Raw genomic sequence first — 20,193 nt, 5'->3', positions numbered from 1 at the left:
ACAAAGCCAAGAGAAATCTGTAAGATCCTATTCATCAGTCGTCTTTAAGTCCATGGCATGTAATGCTGTGGATTCTACAAACCAAAGAAGAAAACTAATTTAGAGGTGTTATAGCCATCGTAACACAATTTGTTGCATCATAGGTCATGGATTTTTAGAATACACAAAAAGTTAAGAAAAAAGTCAAAGGAAGATATCCCTAAACCTGAATTCTCATATGCAATAAACTCCAAGATTCATGAATCAAGAAACCAGAATGAGTAGCTAAGTATAGATAAAGATAGTGTAGATGTAAGGGTTATAGTGAGACAAGCCATGGTAACAAGAAGCTCCCCTTATATATAGGCTAAACAGCTCCGGAAAATGACATCAGATAACTTGGTGATGGAAGGTCTAGCCTCAAAGTACTCTGCTAAAATACTTCTGTTTAATAATAAAAGGAGAAGAATAAAAAAACCAAACTATGTAAGATGAGATTGATGGCATGCTTTTAAAGGGAGTAACTCCTGTAGGTATCGCGTTCAAGGGTCACTGTTATACGTACCTATTGTGCAGGCTACAAAATAGACTCTGGACGACTGCACCTGAATATCAAATCTATGGCAATAGGCTACCAGTAAGCCTAGGAAAGGAAAGAACAATTACAACAGGCTTTCAACCCAGTCACACATTAAGATATACAAAACCATCACATTTTCTAGGAACTTTTTTTTTTTTTTTTTCCCCTCAACACTTACTGGGGCACCCTGGTGTTCAAGTACTGCGACAGCATCATTCAGTTTTATGGTAACACAAGCCCAGTACAACAGAAGCACTCTAGTAATAAAATTAACATCTACAAATACCCAGATCCTAGATACAAAACATCATCCCTACCCTAACAAACAGTTGTCAAAATAAAGCGTTCGCAACAAGAATAAGGGTAAGTTCATCCCTTCCAGCTCCTACTAAAGACAGTAGTAATTTATGGTTAATGACTATGCCTGTTATAGGTTGAGGGGAAGAGAGGACACTGACAGGGATGACAGTTCATATTTCCCTAAATACAAGAAAATAAGCAAATGGTTTCTCAGATTAATTCTGAAAGCCAGAAGATGCATACTTGTTTTCACCTGCAGCGGTGCCAGGCATACTTCTACATACTATCTAAAGTCAAATTTGAGAGAAGGTCTGGTAGAAACACTGGATGTTGTGGGACTAAAAGTTATGAAGTTTTGAGTGGTCCTTATGCGTGTACTCAAATCATGTGCAAATGGACAAATAATTTCCTTTCTCACCACACTATTAAAGATGTTTTATACTATAAAATTAGTTGCTAAATCAGCTCTTGAGATTTCTCTACATTTCTTGACATCACTGCACCTGAAACTGGACCATAAGATTAATGGGCATTTAATCTCTTATGGAAAAAGCGAATAGCGCAGAAAAAAATAACACAAAAGGTATACTTACAAATTTATCAGGTTTACAGAAGTCAAATCAAACTTCCCACTTGAAGCAGAAGTACAAGAGGAAAAAACACTAATATGACAGTGCAACAAGTAAAATTCATAACATGCGAAACAAGAAATACCTGGAACTAAAATGTCTCCAAATCCTAGGAGAGAAAAAGGCCTGTCACACAGAGCCAACGGTGAGGAGTTCAGTCGCGGAACCTTCAGGACCATTGGGAGCTTGGAATGGGAGAGATGTATGCTTTATGAAAAGCTGTTTTCTCTACATACTGACACAATCTACCAGAACTTGTTTCTGTTGTACTGAAACAGCAGACTTCAAATAGAGCAAATGTGGGTTTTTTTAAACATTATAGATCCTTATGTTTAAAGTCTTTTATTAATATTACAGACAACTAACCAAATGTATTTAACATAGGAGTGATGAAATACTTTCAAAAAAAAAAAAACAGCCAAGAAAACTCTGCATGACAGACATCTCAAAACACTGTATTAATTTCAAAGTCCTCACATCCAATAGGGTATCAACTCTGCTTTAACTGCAGGAACATAAAAAATGTAGGTAAGCTGCCACATGCATAAGAAATAACTATTTATATTTCATTCTACTGGTTGCAATAAGTCTCAAAAGAGTAAAAACTTGGACTTCCCCCCGCAAAGTGTTCCTATTTATTACATAATTCGCAATGTTGAGGTAAGAACATAAGAAGTTAAAGAAATTAATATGGATTGAGCCACTCGTAGTTCATCCTGCAAACCATTTTCCCATGCAACAGTATTACATTCATTGCTGAAAAGAGACCAAACATCCTCAAATTAAACCCAGTTTTCCCACAGATTCATTCCTTATTTGTTTTGCACACTGAATCTCACTATCTCCTACATCTCACGTACTTTCCTCCCCGAGTCAGCCACATCATCTTGTACAGCTCTGTGCATACAGCTGGCTGCTGTCACACGGTACAGAACCACTGAACACTGGCTGCTGTTGTCTTTCTGTTTCCAGTTCACATTTTTCTCCTTTGCCTACAGCCTCAGGTTTTCATAAAGCAATTATCAAAACAGGGGAGGAGAGGGAAGAGACAGACTGATCATATGTTTTATCTCTTTAGGTAAAAATGGATATGCTTCATTAGCAATAAGTTATATTTACAAATGCGGTCGCATGTTTTTGTGAAGCTGAGCTAACCAGCTTCCTTATACTGAAACCCTTTTAAAGCAAGATAAAGGAAGACCAAAGCTGTTGTGTTGAACCACTAAAAGTCTGCTTTGATCTCTGCGTTTGGCGTTTTCCAGAGAGCTCAGGAGTGCTTAATTCCACATTAAATTCTTTTCAGACTGGCATCTCCACTTCGGCTTTGTGGTATTTGAATTTTAGAGTTAAAAGTGTAATAGCTGGAAGTTAGTGCCGTATTGTCCTGGTTTCTGCAGGGACAGAGTTAATTTTCTTCCTAGCAGCTGGTATAGTGCTATATTTCACATTTAGGAAGAGAATAATGTTGACAACACACTGATGTTTTAGTTGCTGCCAAGCAGTCAAGGCCTTCTCAGCTTTTCGTACAGGCCTGCCAACAAGAAGGTGAGGTGGGGACACAGCCAGGACAGCTGACCCAAACCAGCCAAAGGGATATTCCATACCATAGGACGTCATGCTCTGTATAGAACCGAGGGCTGGCCAGGAGGCGGGGCAGCTCAGGAGCTAGCTGAGCATCAGCTTCAGGTGGTGAGAAATGGTGCTGTTCATCACTTGTTTTGTATATTCTATTATTATTAATCTTCCTTCTCTGTCCTATTAAACTGTCTTTATCTCAACTCACAGGTCATACTTTTTTTTTTTTTGCTTTTCAATTCTCTCCCCCATACCAGTAGGGGCAGGGGGCAGTAATTGTACAGCTGCGTGGTTGTTTTAGCTGCTAGCTGGGTTAAACCATGACACACATTTTTAGACTACATACAGTACCTTTTCATGAGTGGCAGAATCAGATGGGCCTGCAGCCACCTCCACCATTATACTCTCCCCAGTCTAAAGAAAAAAAGGGAAAATTGTCAATCAGCACTTCACTCAGCAGGTCTGGGATCATTTAGGAACACACAGAGAAACAGGTCATTACACTTTGCTCCGTGAGCACAGGGCACTAGAGAAATACTTTTCCTTACCTTTGTTAGAAAAGGTGTGATAAATACAAAGAATACATCATACACAAAAAGAACCAGGAGGAGCAAGGTACAACCCTGAAGGAAGAGACAAGATACTTGGTATTTACATACTATGCATTAATAAACAGCAAAGAATAATTAGCAACTTAAGACTATTCAAGGCACAAGCTAACAAGGACTAAAACAAGTCACCCACGTATTTTTCTTAATTCCTAAATATTTTAGATGAAGGAATTTGGTCTCGCATGCACCATATAAAAGAAAGTAATCCTTAGACACAAAATTACATGTTAGTCCCTAAAATTCTTTATCATGTAAAATCTGGAAATGGTGCAGTTTCAATTTGTTAGGAAATATTAAGAAGTTCTGCATTTTCTCTGGAGGATGCTAGGCACAGCTTGAAACAGTATCCACATTACTTTGGCCAATCTGTACAGGGAAACAAATTTATAGGTGAAGATAAATTGAAATGGAGTTTGAAGAGCTGCCTAGATTTGAAAAAACACCAGAATGATGCATCAATTGTGTGTCAAATTTGACAAACAAAACAAAAACCCCAACCAAAATAAAAAACCCCACAAGCGAGTGTGTGATTTACTAGTAGTCAACACTCTACAGAACTTTAAGTTACCAAAGACCATGCACAACAATCACGTACCACTTACTGGTCTACATTATACTCAATACATCACTCTTTTCCAAGCTACATGTGAATGGAAGTGCATTTCCAAGACAATGTACTCCATTATAAGTGGTTCCTCTGTTCAGCTATATAGAGGCAAACATCCTCTTTTTACATCTGTTCAACTTTCATACCTTAAATGTAGGCAGACGAATTGTTTTCAACATGTAAAGACAGAAAGCAATTCCCAAAGCATCTTGCAGAACCCAGGCCCACCTAAAGAAAGAGAAGAGTAACATTTTTGCAGGAAAGAGTAGGAAAGTCAGACCAAGCCTTGTCCTCACTAAGGACCTGCTTGGGACAAAAAAAAATTACTAAAAGTACTTACTTGAAATCACCACTGGTGTCAGCACAGATTCGCAAGTGTGAAGCTGTGCTTGATCAACCTGATAACCTTCTACAATGAAATGACTGGTTTGGTAGATGAGGAAAGAGCAGTGGGGATATTGTCTACCTAGACTTCAGTAAGGCTTCCACTGAGAATCTCCCATAAGCTCCTCAGAGAAACTGATGAAGTATAGGCTGGATGAGCAGACAGGTGGATTGAAAACTGGCTGAACAAAGGCAGTGGGTACCAAAATAAGAAGTGCTGGGGCCCTTTGGCCTGCATATATGTGTACACACTAGTGTGCTGAGGGAAGCCTACAGTTGGGGCTGTTTCTTGATTGTGTTTGCAAGTCAGGTATAGAAGTACCAAGGCTCTTTGCTTTACTCTCAATTGCTAGAGTCAAAGAGAAGTAGTATTTGAGATATGAAACACTAAGGTTTCCCTAAAATCACTAAGGTCTGGGTGCAGATGAGAGATTATGCTGTTGTGATAGATATCTGAGCACTTGCTGATGGAGCTTGTTCAGGAGACACTCAGGTTCACTCCAGCTTTGACACAGAAAATGGATTTCCTAGTGCTAAATATCCCAGGTATGAATAGCTCTATAGTACTTTACTGCTCGGTCTGACATTTATATCTCTAAAAGGTGTTTCAGAGTTCATGCTTCCTGGATTTATGAGTTCTGTCAGTGAATGATCCACAGACTTAACACAGAAAATGGACCCCACAGATGCAATAACAGGCATTCAAGGCACAAGCAAACCATCTTTGGTACCATCAGCAGAAACACAAGCCAGCATTTCAGTTCCAACACAGAATCCCTGATAGAGGGACCAAAATGATGAACACATCATGTATATATGGGGAAACTGGAGCACCTGGGAGTGAGGTAAGGGGTAAGAAAACCCAAACCCAAACAAAAAAACCCGACCCAAAAAAAAACTTCTAATAAAAGTGGTAAGAACATGCTATAACTGGACATAGAGAATTACTCATACCAGACAGTTGAGAGAAACTAAAGATCTGACAATCTTCACATCTCTTATTCTCTCTGAGCAAATGCACATGCAGACCATCACCTGAAGAAATAAGTTAGACAACTTGTGTCCAACTTTCCATACCACTTCTGAAAACCTTTCTTAAGCCAGAGAGATCAGAATACGGACTGGGACTGAGAGAGAATCAAGCTTAACAAGAAATGCTTTTCTGTAACTTAAACCAACAAGACAAAGATGAAGTACATCAGGAACAACTAAGAATTTCTGCCCAAGTCTCTAGTTTCTGTCCTGTCACTCCTAAATTCTGGATGTTTAGGCTTCTACAGATGTCAGTTACTTATACTATAAAGCATATTACAATTTCTAGCACAGAAACTAAAATATACACTTACTGATCTTCGTTTCTGAAGATTCCCCAGACTATGCTGACAGAGATACAAAACACTGCCAATAGCAACATCCGGACCTGTGGACGCTTGTGAAAATAAGGCAAGTTGTTGTCTGGGATTCTGAAAATGAAACACACCAAAGCTACAGTTGTCTATGTAGTTACCCTCCTCCTTATAAACATTTTAAAGCATGAAACCACTTTGTAAATCCCACACCTATCCAACATCATAAAAAAGTATTTTTGCCTATTAAAAGTTGCCACATACCTACACTTTCCCAAGGGGAATCTTCTTACAAAGGGAGACAGACAACTGTAAAGACCAATTGAGGCAGCCAGGCAGAATATTCCTATGATAACGTAGACTGAGAAAGAAAAAGTAGTAAGTTCAAGTAGGATAAAGTAAGAGATGCTTGTTTTCATATCCCAGCTGAATAAAGAACAGGCAATCAAAAAGCGTGAATGAAAAACAAGGCCTACATTTCACCAGTGAAAGTTAAATTCAGAGACTTCAAATGATCGTTGATTAGATTTATGCTCTTTAAGTATCTAATTCTAGCTCATTTTACTCAGGTGTACTTTATGCAATAGCTTCTTCAACAAATGAAAACCTCTGTGCTGATATTCTTAAAGTAAGTCATTAAATCATAACCCTAAAAGGTAATTTATGGTGAAGTGTTTATCTTCTCATTATGAATATACATGAGCATTATAAGGGAACTCTTTTTAAAATCACTCAGTAGCAAAATGAATTAATACAGATGGGATGCACCTTTCATAACTTCCTCAGAAATATGAGGATGGAAGTTCCAGTGCATTAGGCTCTCATGTTCTTTTGTCAATCAATTTGATAAGTGATCAGTAGAAACTTACCATCTTTATAAAGATAAAAAAAATTGATCCTGGATCAGTAACTCAACTTCAAATTGAACAATAATAGAGACACAAGTATAGGTTTGAGAACACCTTTGACAAAAATAAAAGGTGGAAGACATTAAGTCTGTATCTACTTAATAGGCTTTAATGTTTGAAAGAAGCTCTATGATCACCTAATCCAACCTCACTAAAAGGAGGTACAGAAACCTACTCAGTGGGTTTTCTTACAGGGTTTTAAATCATATTGGGATGAAGAAACATGGCAGAAGACAGCCATTTCATGATTATTTTCACAGTAAAAATGCTCTTTAAACGATGGCAGTCTTGTGATACTGAAGATGTATCAATACAAATACAACTTTAAGAGTACCTAAGTGGTCATAGAAGAAATAAAGGAGGACCAGCATTGAGCAGCACATCACTACAAATACACAGATCATTATTGGAGTCACATCAACCGTTTCATCATCATGTTTCTCTGCCCCATCATCACGTTTGTGCTTCATGTACCGCCTGAAAGAGTAACATGGCTATAATCAGTCCATTCCTTCTGCAACAAAATATAAAAGGGCACTGAATCTTCAGCAAGAACTACACGAGGTTGGAAAACATGACACGACACCAATGCCTGCACTGATTTCCATTCAAGTCAGTGGAACTTCACATTTTACATGTATGTATGAACATCAGATACAACACAATGCATAAAACAGTAATCGCTGCATTAGTTTATCAAGAGTACTATTTTTCATTCACTAAGAACTCAACAGAATCCTGAAAATTACTGCAGAATAATTTGCTGACTTTAGAAGAAATCCTGAAGTCAGGTTGTGTAAATAAAGTAAATGTTAGAAATAAGTGTGACACAGATGACCTCCTCTGCCCAACTCCATTTACTGGCAAAAAGTAACCGTAAAATTTCAATAAGAGATTCATAATAAACATAGTATATGTTAGCCATCTAATCAGATTATTTTGCACTATATTAGTAAAAACAATTTTTTTTTCCCCCAGAATATTTTTATGGTGAATTTTTGCAAAAGCCCAAATAGGAATCCTACTACTATCCAATTTTCCTTCTGAGTTTTTCAAATGTTTGGCTTTTTGACAAAGCAAAATACTAAAACACTCTACATGCAAATTGTACTCTAATAATTTCATACAGTGACAAAGCCAAAACAAGGCTCGGGGCCTTTCGAATGTCACATCAGCATTTTCCCCACTCTGGTTATATAGACAGTCTCCAAACCTCATTAGCAGAACTACCAGGTGATCTTTGGATAAATACCGTGTACCTTTTTTTCTGTGAAAAATACAAGAAAACCGACATACTATTTTCCAGTTACTCACTTTTTCACATCTCTGCTTCCTGCCCAGTAGCCTCCAATTGCAACAGTCCCCACAGCCATGACAAATATAATCACCATGTTATAGTCTAGCACAGGCTCATTTGGCGCATACATCGCCCCTTTCACTGAGCTGCCGAAACTCTGTGGAGGTAAGTACAAGTTATGAAGAACTTCCAAAACACTACCTTAGCAAAGGTTCAGATATTCACTTTCCACTAAACAACCTCAGAATCAAGCTTTATTAGAGATACTTAAGAGCAATCTATTGGCTCTACTATTAGTGATACTTATTTCCAGCACCAGGCTCCATTTTGATTGTATTCTGAAGATGAGAAATAACCTCCCAAGAGATTTGCATTTTTTTTTTAAAAAAAAACCCAAAAAACATAATAATGCGATCTTCATGAGTACAACTCTCTACAGATTCAAAGCTCTTAAGATGCACTTCAAATACTGTTGAGCAGCAGCTCATTTAATAATATAACATAAATTTAATATAAATTATAGCATTTAGGATTGAGTTTACCTTGCCAATATCTAACATATCAGTATAGCTGAGCAGAGCCACAGGAATATCAATCTCTTCATATTGACTTCTGTTACCCCCAGGAGGAACCTGAAAGACAGTTCAGACCAGGTAAAAATACATTCATTTCTGAAAATGTTTCTACTACTTCAAAAGGGTTAAAGTTGCAACTTCTGCTTCTGGTAATTTGGAAATTTTCTAGAAAGGAACATAATGACAGCAAAAACTCAGAATGTACGCCTGTTTCCAGTAAAACATAAGTCATTAAAGACTACGACAGCAAAATGCAGCAACCAAACTTCAAGCAGTATCTTTTGCACATCAGGGTCATGGTTTTACGACTGATGTGTGCCTCTAGTATTGACTACAGTATTCAATACTACTAATTTTACAAGACATATACTGGTGATGCTCCAGTGAATCTAAAGCATTAGATTCACTGTGCTCTAGATTTCATTGATGGTGGTAGTATGAGTTAAAAAACCAACATCCTTCTTTGATTCCAGTATTTCATACAACATAAGGATAATTCTGAGCTCTTGACTTGAATGTTACATGGGCTCTATGCACACTCTTCCTACTTAAATGAGCACCTCGTTTCATTAATCCTTCCTTCAGATGTATCATTTCCATACATAGCTATGCAATGTACATACACACATAAACACACATATATATTATTTATTTTAAAAAGGAGTATCAAATACCAGCAGTGAGCACTGAAGACAATATCTAACATCAGACGATTATCAGCAATACAGAAAGACAGAAAAAGGACTTACCAGTCTCTCTCTACTAACAATCAGCAGCCCACGAGCTCCATTTATCTGAGCAAGCCTCACTTTCTCATAGAAGGTGCAATTCCCTCGCATCACCATGGGGATTTGATTATTAAATCCCCCATCAGGTACATCAGAAGGGGAACACAAAACAGATGCTGTCTGATCCTGCAGTTGCAAGTGTGACTGAAAAGAAAGAAATCAGTTAAATACATATATATATATAAAAAATAAAATTACAGAAGTAGTCAAGAGCAGAAACCACAGAGTTTTTCTAAAGGATAATTTAGAATTTTCAAGTACTGGAGTAATAGAGGATTCTCAGAGAAACTTGAAAATTGAAACAGTGCTGCCTTCTCTATTACATAGGGTCCTGCCTTGTTTCACCTTATTGTACAGAATTCTGCTGGTAATAAAGTTTGGGTTATGATCTGCACTTGCATTTGTTTTCTTCAGCACTGTTGCTCTTCTGATGCACGCATCCAGGATGTAGGAGGAGTACAGCAAAGCGTTATACTTGCTAGGGTGGCACAGAGGGGCAGGCTGAGATGATGTAGGGTATGAACAGCTAGAAATGTACATGCAGGCTGAAGTAAAGTACAAAAGCATAGGCAACAAAAATAAACTTCCATTTTGAAACTAACCACATGCAGTTAGCTGAGATTTTGGATCCTAAGCACCTCGATACGGGATTCTAAGCTGTTTCTCTAACTACTTGCAATTCAGAGATGTTGCAGGGCTGCCCCAATTCCTCAGTTTTGGCCCTCCTCAGACCCAAAGACACCTACTCTGGTATGTTTGCCCAAAGACACTTCAAGGTTTTAGAAATAACAATGGTACAAATTGGTCCTTGCAACAAAACCTAAACAGAACTGGGCAAAGATGCTAATTGTTATTTGCAAGTCACCTGAAAAATGCAGTTGTCTACCAAATAGTGTGGCTCACACCAAGAATCAGTAAACAGAAGCAAGTCACAGCCTCACTCTTGCTAGGAGTTGAATTGTTAGGTTTGAGAAGTGTCAGGGTAAAGTTTTAACCTGAAAAGCTGCCACATGTAACACTTTGTAATTAGAAATCCATAGGTATGTGATACAATACCAAATACCTGTCTAACTGACTCTACTGTTTTAGGAGGGAAAGGTAAGGGTCAAGCTGTCAGTAGCCCCAAGCTTATTCAGAAGACAGCTGTCTCCAACTTGGCTCCTACTTCAGAGACAGTAAAATGTCCCTACACACAGTTCCTCGTTATCCAGGTTTCAGGAAAGCTTATCAGCTCCATGATAAGAAAAAAAATGCAGAGTGAGCTCAGGTTGGTGCACTGCATCACCTCAGTTAAAAAATTGTACTGCTGGAATACTGGAGGGAAGGGGAAGGAGGGAGAATGTCAAAAAAGGCAAAGGCAGAGGGAAAGCTGAGGAAGGAAACAGGGATAGGCAAGGGATATAGCATAGGCAACCTAAGTGCTCTGTGGAAGGCAGATCAGAACCCCTCGAGTACTTCGGTTTCTGTTCAGTGCAAGCTATTCTGGACTATATTAGCTCCTGCAGAGCTACTGAAATATGTCTCCAGTCAATTTTTATGAGACTGGTTGAAACAAGACATCTACAGTACGGTCCCCAGCTCTCACAGATCCTAGAGTCTAGAATGGTAGAGACTCCATGGGAAGCCTGCCTGGATCCAGCTGAACGAGATCCTAAGCCTCTCAAACCAGCTTCATGCATTCCTGCGTTCCCACTTCTACTGTTGAAGCAAAGGGTACACAGTACACATGTACTGCCTCCATGTGCTGACTTCATGTTAGAGTCAAGTGCAAGAGTTTTAGCTGAGTCTACACAAGGCAAAGGCAGCTGCAGCATCTGAGCTATCTATGTATCTAGGGAGTAATTAAGACTTGATTATACATTGGTAAGGAACATTAGCACTCAATCGGTAGATTAAGGAATACAATGATTAAAATGAACAGAGTACCAGTAAACTACCCCTTATCTTCCCCAATTAGTAGCTCATTCAAAGTGGATTTGCTGATTTCATCATTCAGTGACTAAGTTTTTCTCACGGAATAGAATGAAGAATTGACTCAGTTGTCAGCTCATATGGCTTTGGATAATGCAGCAAAAGCTTGACACAGTTTGTGACTACTTATTCTTACAACTGGCAGACCTATGAATCACTGAGAAAGCACTAAAGGTCCCAGTTCAGTAGATTAGCAAGGCCACATGGTATTTTTTTATTATACTGACATACAAAAACTCCCTTCCAACCACCGGAAAGTGCCATTTTCATTTAATTGATCATGTCGTGCAAAAGATTTTTGTTTTGAGCCAGAAATAGTCATTACCTCTGCATGCTGCTTGGAAAAGAATATTGCCATCCTAGCACTGCCTAGGGTGATCTTAGATTAAAATATTTTCTAAGCAGAGCAAACAAAGTAGTTGCTTCAAATTCTGCTAATCCAAGTTAGAAATTAGAAGTTTCCCTGTAACGAAGGCACTTTTTAATACATTATTCTGTCATTGCCTGGCTAGGTACTTACAGCTTTACCAAGATCATGTGGCAAATGGGCCCACTGAGAGTTGAAGAGGATACAGTAGTCTTTTCCTTTGCTGCTCCCCTTCTCTGAAAGGACATGTACCATCCCATACTCGCAGTACACCTGAAAACATAACAAGAATTTCACTACAAGAATTTTAGGTCACATGAAATAGCAGAAGCAATGGGCGTAATTTGCTGTTGACTAGTCTGCTTTGTATTTTAAAGAAAAACAAAAGATTCCACAAAGTTTCAGTATCTGTGCAGGGAGTACAGTGGAATTTGTTATTATTTCCATCACATTTCAGACAAAGACTTCAGATACCTTAGATTCCCTCCTATACAGCAACTGGTCAAAGAATCAATTGAAACCTCACTGAATGTTACTGGATGTGTTAAAAAGAAACCAAAACACAAACCAACAAAACCACCCCAAACACCACAGCTAGAATGGTGCATATATGTATATAACCAAAGCAACAGAAAAAAGCTGGACTACTGCAGAACAGATAAAGAGAGCTAGAATAAGAGGCTTGGCCCCTACCAACTCCTGAAAGTACAGTCTGAAGTAATGATCAATTCCAGATTCACATCGCTCAAAAACTCAGCCTTGGGCACCTTTGCTGTAGGTCTGACAAGACCCCACAGCATCATTGGCTCTCTTTTTATGTCCTAGGTAGCACATGTAGATTCTCAAAACTACATACTGCATATACTTTTCACTGCTTCGGTGACCAGCAGTCGCTGCTGTCAAATCTCCAACAATATTTGCTACAAGTAGTGAAGATTACATATCTAAGAGTTATAATTACATGCCTGTACTGGGTCTGGGTGGGATGGAGTTAATGTTCTTCACAGCAGCTGGTATGGTGCTGTGTTTTAGATTTGTGGCCAAAACAATGCTGATAAACTAATGTCTTCACTATTGCTGAATAGCGTTTGCACAGTGTCAAGGCCTTCCCTGTTTCTCACTCTGTCCCTCCAGCGACTAGATGGGGGGGTGCACAAGAGGTTGGGAGGGGGCACGACCAGGCAGATGACTAAACAAAGAGATATTCCATGCCATATAATGTTGTGCTTCAGCAAAGAAAAGTGAAAAGAGGCATTTTTTTTAAGGAGGTTAGCCATCTTTTGCTCAGGAACTGGCTGGGCACTGTCTGCCTGTGGGAGGTGGTGAGCGATTTGTCTTTGCATCACTTGTTTTGCTTGCTTTCTATGTCTCCTTTGCTTATTAAACAATTTTTATCCCAACCCACAAGTTTTCTGGCTTTTACTCTTCTTCCTCTTCCATGTCTCACTGAGGGGTGAGAAGAACGTGACAGCTTCACTCCAGTTGTTTATAGGTAAAATCCCTCAACTTGAATAATTAGGTCACCTTTAAATTGATGTTCAGCCTCTGGAACAGAGATGAGCTGCAGTAGAAGGACCATATTTTTGTGGAAATGATACAGTTGTCTGCTTGTACACCAGTTCCTAGTAGGTTACTCAGACAACCAGAAATCAGGAAGACAAACAAAGCAACTGAAGCGTGTGCAACTTCCCTACCGCTAGTGGTGGATTTATTTAACTTTAATTAGTGGTGACTTCATTCTCATGTTAAGTGAGCCAAAATAACTGTAAATCCTCCCCACCCTCAGAAATTGTTGAAGAAACACAAAGTATATCATGAGGTCTACTGTTACTGTTCGTGCAGTCTAAGGGCTCTGACACAAATCATCCTTCCCATTCCGAAGTGGCAGATGGGTACCTTGCCTTGCTTCGCTTTCTAACAACGGGGTCTTTTCCTTGCTGGAATGAGAAGGCACACAGAATTTAATTTCAACATCACCCAAGTCACCATTAAGTGCTATGAGACACTTTATGCTCTTCAGGGCAGCAACAATGGGGTTGCAGGCACTGTCTTAGGAGCAGCATCAGGCACCATCTCCACTAATTGTACTGTCTGGTAACAGGCTATAAAGAGATGATGCTGAGAGCAAATGCGAATTATGTCTGTACTTTAGCTTCATATGAGTTGTTAGTCAGGAAAAAATTGACCAAATATTAAATGTAGGATTCTCAAAATACTATTTTAGCTCAGTGATTTGGGTGCTTAGGAATAGCACTGGTGCTTAGGAATAGCACACATTGTTAATGAAACTGGATTCTTCCTATCATCATTTCTGTGTTCCAAGACCATTTGCTTCCTATCATAAAGGCAAGTTTCTCCATTTTATTGGCATTTTAATTGAGAACTCTCAATAATCCTTACTAGCACTTAACACTTTGAAATTTGTTTAAAAAAAGAAATCTGAAACACATACAATAATTGACCTGGCTCTTACCTTAACTGGTCACATATTTTGCTTCTGATGGAAGACTGCCCATTCACTAGTGACCCCAGGACACAGAATGAGCAGAGACCGTCAGTTCACCACCACCACCGGGTTCAGAAAAAAAATAAAACAAAAACCCCAAAGGAAACAAAACCCACCTTATCTAACCATCTTATTCTTCTACCATCCCCTTTCACGTCCTACTGGCCTCTACCCACAGACCCAACTCCTCCCTTCCCATTCTTCCTTGTCTCCTTCTCCTGTCCAGCACTCTTAAACAAAACTGAAGTCATTGACTGAAGACATGTTTAATTGCTCTGTTGCTCAGATTTAGTTTCACCCAAGCAAATCACCTTGTGCCTACCAGAACTGATGAAACCTTGTTCTGCAGAGAAGAAACACAATGTAATATCCCTAACCATTGCTGATAGTGAATTAGACAGAAAGTTGTGACAGTCTAATCTGTCAACATCTAGCTTAACACTCATAAGCTAAACAGACTAATGATTTGATAATTATACAGTTACACTCTTACAAATACACCTTTCACATTTGTTTCTCCAGGTAGCAGCTGAGAAACAAGATACTAAAGAGGAATGGAGGCAGCAGCAAAGCTGTGTCTTAACACATTTGTTCAAAAAGCTATTAAAAGAATCATTCTCATTTCTCTCTATTTCAAACCCCACTACACAGATGTTACCCCGCGCCTCTAGGAGACACTCAGGGTAAGAAGATGCTTTTTGGAACACCTTTAAATATAAGTGATCTCCACACTGCCTGGAGGATAAGTGATACCATTCTACTGCAAGGTGTCAGCAAAGCAGTACAGAAACATCATCCTAAAAATATACAGGAGGTCGCAATTTTTATATTTAGCTCTTTTGTATATAATTGGTCTTCGATAACTCATGCAGCAACTTCTTCCTTTTTTAAAACAACATTACTGTTCATTAAGTGCTCTAAAATCTATTACATTTGTCCTGAAGTGCGCTGGGCATAGCAGGTTACACTGTTTATTTCAGTGCAGATTAAAGCCACTTGAGCAAAATGCAAGTTTACAAGATACAGCTATTTGCGGAGGAATGAGACACTATTGTGCATATGTGGTGAGGATAAAAATGTGTTTAGCAAAAAACTCCAACTATTTGCCACAGGGGACTTTTTAACTCGTATCTTAGCTATCCAACCATAGCACCTAAACCCATTTCAGCAAAAGGAAGAAGTATTGAAAAATAATCCATTATTATTATCTTGAATTTTACTTTCAAGAGTAACAAGCCAGAGATCCAAATACAGACAAAAGACCAGAACAAAAGTTCTTCCTGCTTATTGTTGCAGGATCTGACTAGGCTTAAAAAAAAATAAAAAATAAAGTAGCACAGTTTTGAATATTGCATGTACAACTGCTTCCAGAATCTTAAGTTTTGCAGGAGCTAACTACCTGTAAGTTGAACGGCTTTATGCATTTGAGAAACAATCAACCTGTACAGTTAAGAGTTTTACATTTATAAGATAGAAATCTTTAAAGTCAAGCGAATAAGTATATGGTGTGTTGCTACATTTCTATTTAGATAACCATTGCTGGAACTCAGTAATAATCCCCAAATGGCACACTGAAGACAGTAATACACAATTATGCTTTCTGAGCAACTTAGTGGATGCCCTTTAATGAACTATTAAGGGAGTAAAAGGTTCCTAATGTGAAGTGCTCAAAACATTTTAGAAGCTATGTTTTCGTGTGCCAAAAGCCAAGTAAAAATCAAGGATGAGAGGCATTAAAAGGAATATGAGCAGGGCTAAAAGCAGAAGAGGGTGTACAGAGTTTTAGAAAGCCCGTGGAGAATGGAGTCCACGGAGAATGCGGATTAACAGACATTTTACAAAGCATCAAAGCATAGTTCTGAAGTCTGTTAAGAGCTGCTACAAGTTTGTTCTTATCCTCCCGCCTAAGCAGAGCCACAGACATCAGAGTTTCTTGTTTCAGTACCAGAGGGCTTTGATGCTTCCCGTTTTGTTTTTATTTATGTCACTAGGTATTAGACAACAAAAGTAAGTTCAAAGCAGTGCAGCTGATGCACTGGGATGGTGGCAACATTTATGATGTTTCTTAGTTCCTAGAGATCACTCCGTATCCTAGACTAACCCATGAGAAAATGAAATCTCCTGTGCAGATCCTACACAATGTTCCTACAGCCCCCAAGGGCTCTTTTCCAAGTGTTTGGATATCAAGCCCAACCTTTTTCAAACACTGACAGAAAAACAACAGCTGTTGTGACAACAAGGTGTTTTATGATACTTGCTTCTTACAGTACATATGATTTAGAAAGCACTACAACAAGCTTCAAAGGGAATGGGCTTCCTAGCCCCACACAGCAGAAGTAACTTCTCCCAGTTAAGTACGGAATGATCTATTTTCCCTAGATGAGTAAGGAGAGAGTATTTCTATTTAAACATCGTTTCCAGTCAGGCATCCATGTTCAACAACGGCACAAGACCTCTGCAAAGCAGGAAACCTGCTAGAATCATAGCTTTATGAAGATTGTTGTATAATTAACACAAAGCGAAGTGGTTTATATAAAAAGCTGCAAAATGAAGAAAAAGTTTGCACACGACAGAAGCGTAAAGTCTGATGGCACAGCTTAACAGGCAACTGAACCGATCGAACTGTTTGTGGCATTAGAAGAGCATGCTTGTTTGCTCTGAACCTCATCAGACCCTTCCTTGGTTTATTTAATGCATTTAAAGGGCAGAATGCACCCAGTTTTTTGCTGAGTGAGTTTTTTTTGTCATGTTGTGAATTAATGTAGCTCAGAGACAAGCACTGGGGTTTGCAAGTTAAATGATGGAAGAAGGTGGAGAGGAAGAATTCAGCTCACCCACATTTCAAGAAACTGGAATGTGAGTGACTGAGCCAACCCAGTGGCTCATTCTTGTTCGTTCCTCCCTGCCTCTGTCCCCAAACTCACCTGGATGCCCCATACACTTTTTCCACTTTCATTAGCTCTATCAGCTGATTCGGTCACCTGAATCTCAGATTTAACAGACACTAGGAGCTGCGTTCCTTGAAGAAGGAATGAACAAGCTATGCCTACTCTTACAGTACGTATCATGCAAGACACGGAGTTCCCAAGAGCTGGGATGCATTCTTTCCTATGAACTGCATCAATCAGTTTGGAGACGATCGATAGCATACAGCGAATTTGCACGCAAAGAAAACTCTCCTTCAACAAGCACTGTACAGTGGAGAGTTTCATATTCACAATGCAGCAATTCCATGAGACTAAATCGTCAATCACCACCCTAATCCAGAATTTCAGTCTTTTCAACTCTTCAGACCTACATCATAGGGCACTCTGATTTTAAATACAGAAACCACCATCTCAATTCAATATTCTGCTGAAAGCTACTATAGTGAAAACCAGCTAGGTCCAACATGCTCACTGCAGATCGTGTTTCTATACTCTTCGTTAGTCAAAGGACTAAAAGTCATGTATATCTGTGATCGTTACAGGACAACTGAGAGGGAAGCAATGCCATGGAGGAGCGGTCAGAATGAGAGGGAAGGGAAATGAAAAGTGAAGACTTGGATACCAAGGCAAGATCTAAGTGCAGATTGTACTTGGATCTATAAGATCACACCCCTCTTTAGGTGTTTCCAAATGAGGACGCAGATTTGCAAGAGCCATGCTTCACTAGCCAAGCTGTTCCTTCTCCCTATATAAATCAGAGTTTAGAAGCAAAATGTGGACACTACCTCTCCCTGCCTCAGGGGAAAAAAAAAAATAAAATCCTATTATCCTATCTCATGAAAGGAGACAAAGATATATTCCAAATATGCCCAACAGCACTAAGACAAGAGTAAGCCATTGATAATGAGTACAGCTGGTGCACAGCAAATGCACAAACCAGCTCATTGTGAGAACTGTCAGCTTTGTCCCCCAGAATAACCCCATCCATCAGTCACTGGTGTACCACGGTAGTACAAGTGCATCAGAGCACTCCTCTCTGCCTCAAGCTGAGGATGATGTACTATCTAAAACCATACCGACAAGTGCAAGTACAAGAGATGTAGAAGTATTGCAAAATACAAGGTATTCAAAACACTTTAAATGAGCCAGCTTGGCTAACAGAAACATATCAGAAACACACAGTACATTGGGTTTTGCTGCTGCAGCAGAACTGTTTCAGCACTCTGGTCAGCCTGTACAAAGCTTGCTCAAGCATGGCAACACTATTCCACTGCACTAACAAATTAAATGACTTGTTACAGAAAGGAAGTATGCTGCAAGGCATGGAGCTGAAGCCAAGATCTCCAAGTGGGCTATCTCACCTGCTGTTCTTCCACACTGTGATGTGCTCACCTTTTCCAAGCTGATGGATCAAAATGACTCTGTGCGAGTCCTTGATCCATTCTTAAATGTTATTAATTTGTTGGGCCTATGCTGGCACTACCGGTCCACTTGAAGTATGAATAGAGATGCCAAAATGCACAGGGCATGTGGGAAATAAGGAAGGGATGACACAGGAAAAGATGATAGAGGAAAAGGAAAAAAGGGGATGATTCAGAAATAAAAAAGGAGTAGTTAACTGGCAACAAGACCATTCTGTAACTGAAGATTACTGGCAAGATATCAGTAAAGAGCAGGAGGGAAAAATTAGACTGTTATGTTAAGATGTTACACTAACAATACTCAAGAAGACATAGTACCCTCCAAATGACCTAATAAACAGTTAAGAACTTTAAATGACACTTCAACATTTTCAGGAATACAAGACATCTGAACTTAAAAGACAAAACCTATGTACCATCCAATAACTAAAAATCCACTCTCTCCTGTATCAAGATTGCATGCCTAGGTTGTCACACCCTTAAAAATTTATCACACAAAACTTACTAGTATTGTAAGTAATGAGAACGCAAGAGTCAAGACAAGCTATGGGGTCCGGTTCAGCAGAAATCCCCTCTCTTCTGCTGGCTGCTTTCTCAGAGTGAGTTTGCCAGTCAGGATGAACCCAAAGCCAAGAGCCATCCCTGCTGTGAGAATCTCAACCCCAACCGCTGGCCTGCACACCCTTCCCGAAGGGCTGCCTGGAAGAAGGCTCCTGGCCCGACAGAAACACGTTTTAAGAACTACAAGGAAAATGCCATTAACAATGATGGGGGAAAAAACCCCGAAAAACTCAACACCCCCCCCCCCAAAAAAAAACCCCAACCCCAACCACCAAAACAAACCACAAACTCAAACATATATATGTAAGTACTGCTAAATCGCGGAGGCCACACAACACAGAGTTTGGGGCTCAGCCAGCGGTACGAACGATGCTTTTCCTCCAGAAAGAGCAGGCCGCAGCTTGGTCCCTGGCACCCCGCAGGCGGCACCCCCCCGCCCCCCCGCTACGGCGGGCTGCGGCACCCTCCCGCTGCTGCCGGCAGCCCGGGCTCCGCTCCGCGCCGTTACGAGCCATGAAAGGCGGCTCTCAGACCGAGAAACACCAGCACCACAGACCCCGCCAGGGCCTGGGGCCAGGGCCTGGGGCCAGCGTCGGGCCAGCGCCCGGCTTTGCCCGTGATCGCTCTCTGCCCGGTTGTTGCCCCCTCATCCCAGCAGGGCTTCCCCTCCCCACCCGAGGCGTAGGGCCCAGGGGACTCCCATTCACCTGCGGCAGAAGATGCAGGAGCAGCCAGACACGGAGCCGGGCCCGCCGCGCCGCCATACCGGGCCCGCTGCACCGCCGCCCGCTTTGTTTCCGACCGGGCCGGGTCGGGCCCTTCCGCACCGGGTAACCCAGCAACCCACCCCGGAAGTCCCGC

At 40.1% G+C, this 20,193-nt stretch overlaps 1 protein-coding gene across 2 annotated transcripts in view; it reads right to left on the bottom strand.

The window, feature by feature from the left end:
• Window positions 1–20,176, bottom strand: part of SPPL2B (signal peptide peptidase like 2B) — a 31,452-nt gene extending 11,276 nt beyond the window's left edge. Inside the window, exons 1-13 of one of the 2 annotated variants that reach the window (XM_054805079.1) lie at window positions 20,040–20,176; window positions 12,071–12,190; window positions 9,541–9,723; window positions 8,759–8,848; window positions 8,234–8,373; window positions 7,254–7,396; window positions 6,276–6,372; window positions 6,012–6,128; window positions 4,428–4,509; window positions 3,612–3,686; window positions 3,415–3,477; window positions 1,574–1,673; window positions 545–622 (exon numbers count right to left, since the gene is read on the bottom strand). In XM_054805079.1, the coding sequence (XP_054661054.1) occupies window positions 545–622; window positions 1,574–1,673; window positions 3,415–3,477; window positions 3,612–3,686; window positions 4,428–4,509; window positions 6,012–6,128; window positions 6,276–6,372; window positions 7,254–7,396; window positions 8,234–8,373; window positions 8,759–8,848; window positions 9,541–9,723; window positions 12,071–12,190; window positions 20,040–20,096 (1,345 nt within the window). In that variant the 5' untranslated portion in view covers window positions 20,097–20,176. The remainder of the gene's footprint in view (window positions 1–544; window positions 623–1,573; window positions 1,674–3,414; window positions 3,478–3,611; window positions 3,687–4,427; window positions 4,510–6,011; window positions 6,129–6,275; window positions 6,373–7,253; window positions 7,397–8,233; window positions 8,374–8,758; window positions 8,849–9,540; window positions 9,724–12,070; window positions 12,191–20,039) is intronic. The other variant, XM_054805080.1, reaches the window with a different exon arrangement.
• Window positions 20,177–20,193: the final 17 nt, after the last annotated feature.

This window comes from Grus americana, chromosome 28 (genome assembly GCF_028858705.1).
Source record: "Grus americana isolate bGruAme1 chromosome 28, bGruAme1.mat, whole genome shotgun sequence".
Taxonomy (NCBI): domain Eukaryota; kingdom Metazoa; phylum Chordata; class Aves; order Gruiformes; family Gruidae; genus Grus; species Grus americana.
The sequence above is the reverse complement of the archived record's forward strand: the minus strand, read 5'-3'. Positions and strand labels throughout refer to the sequence as shown.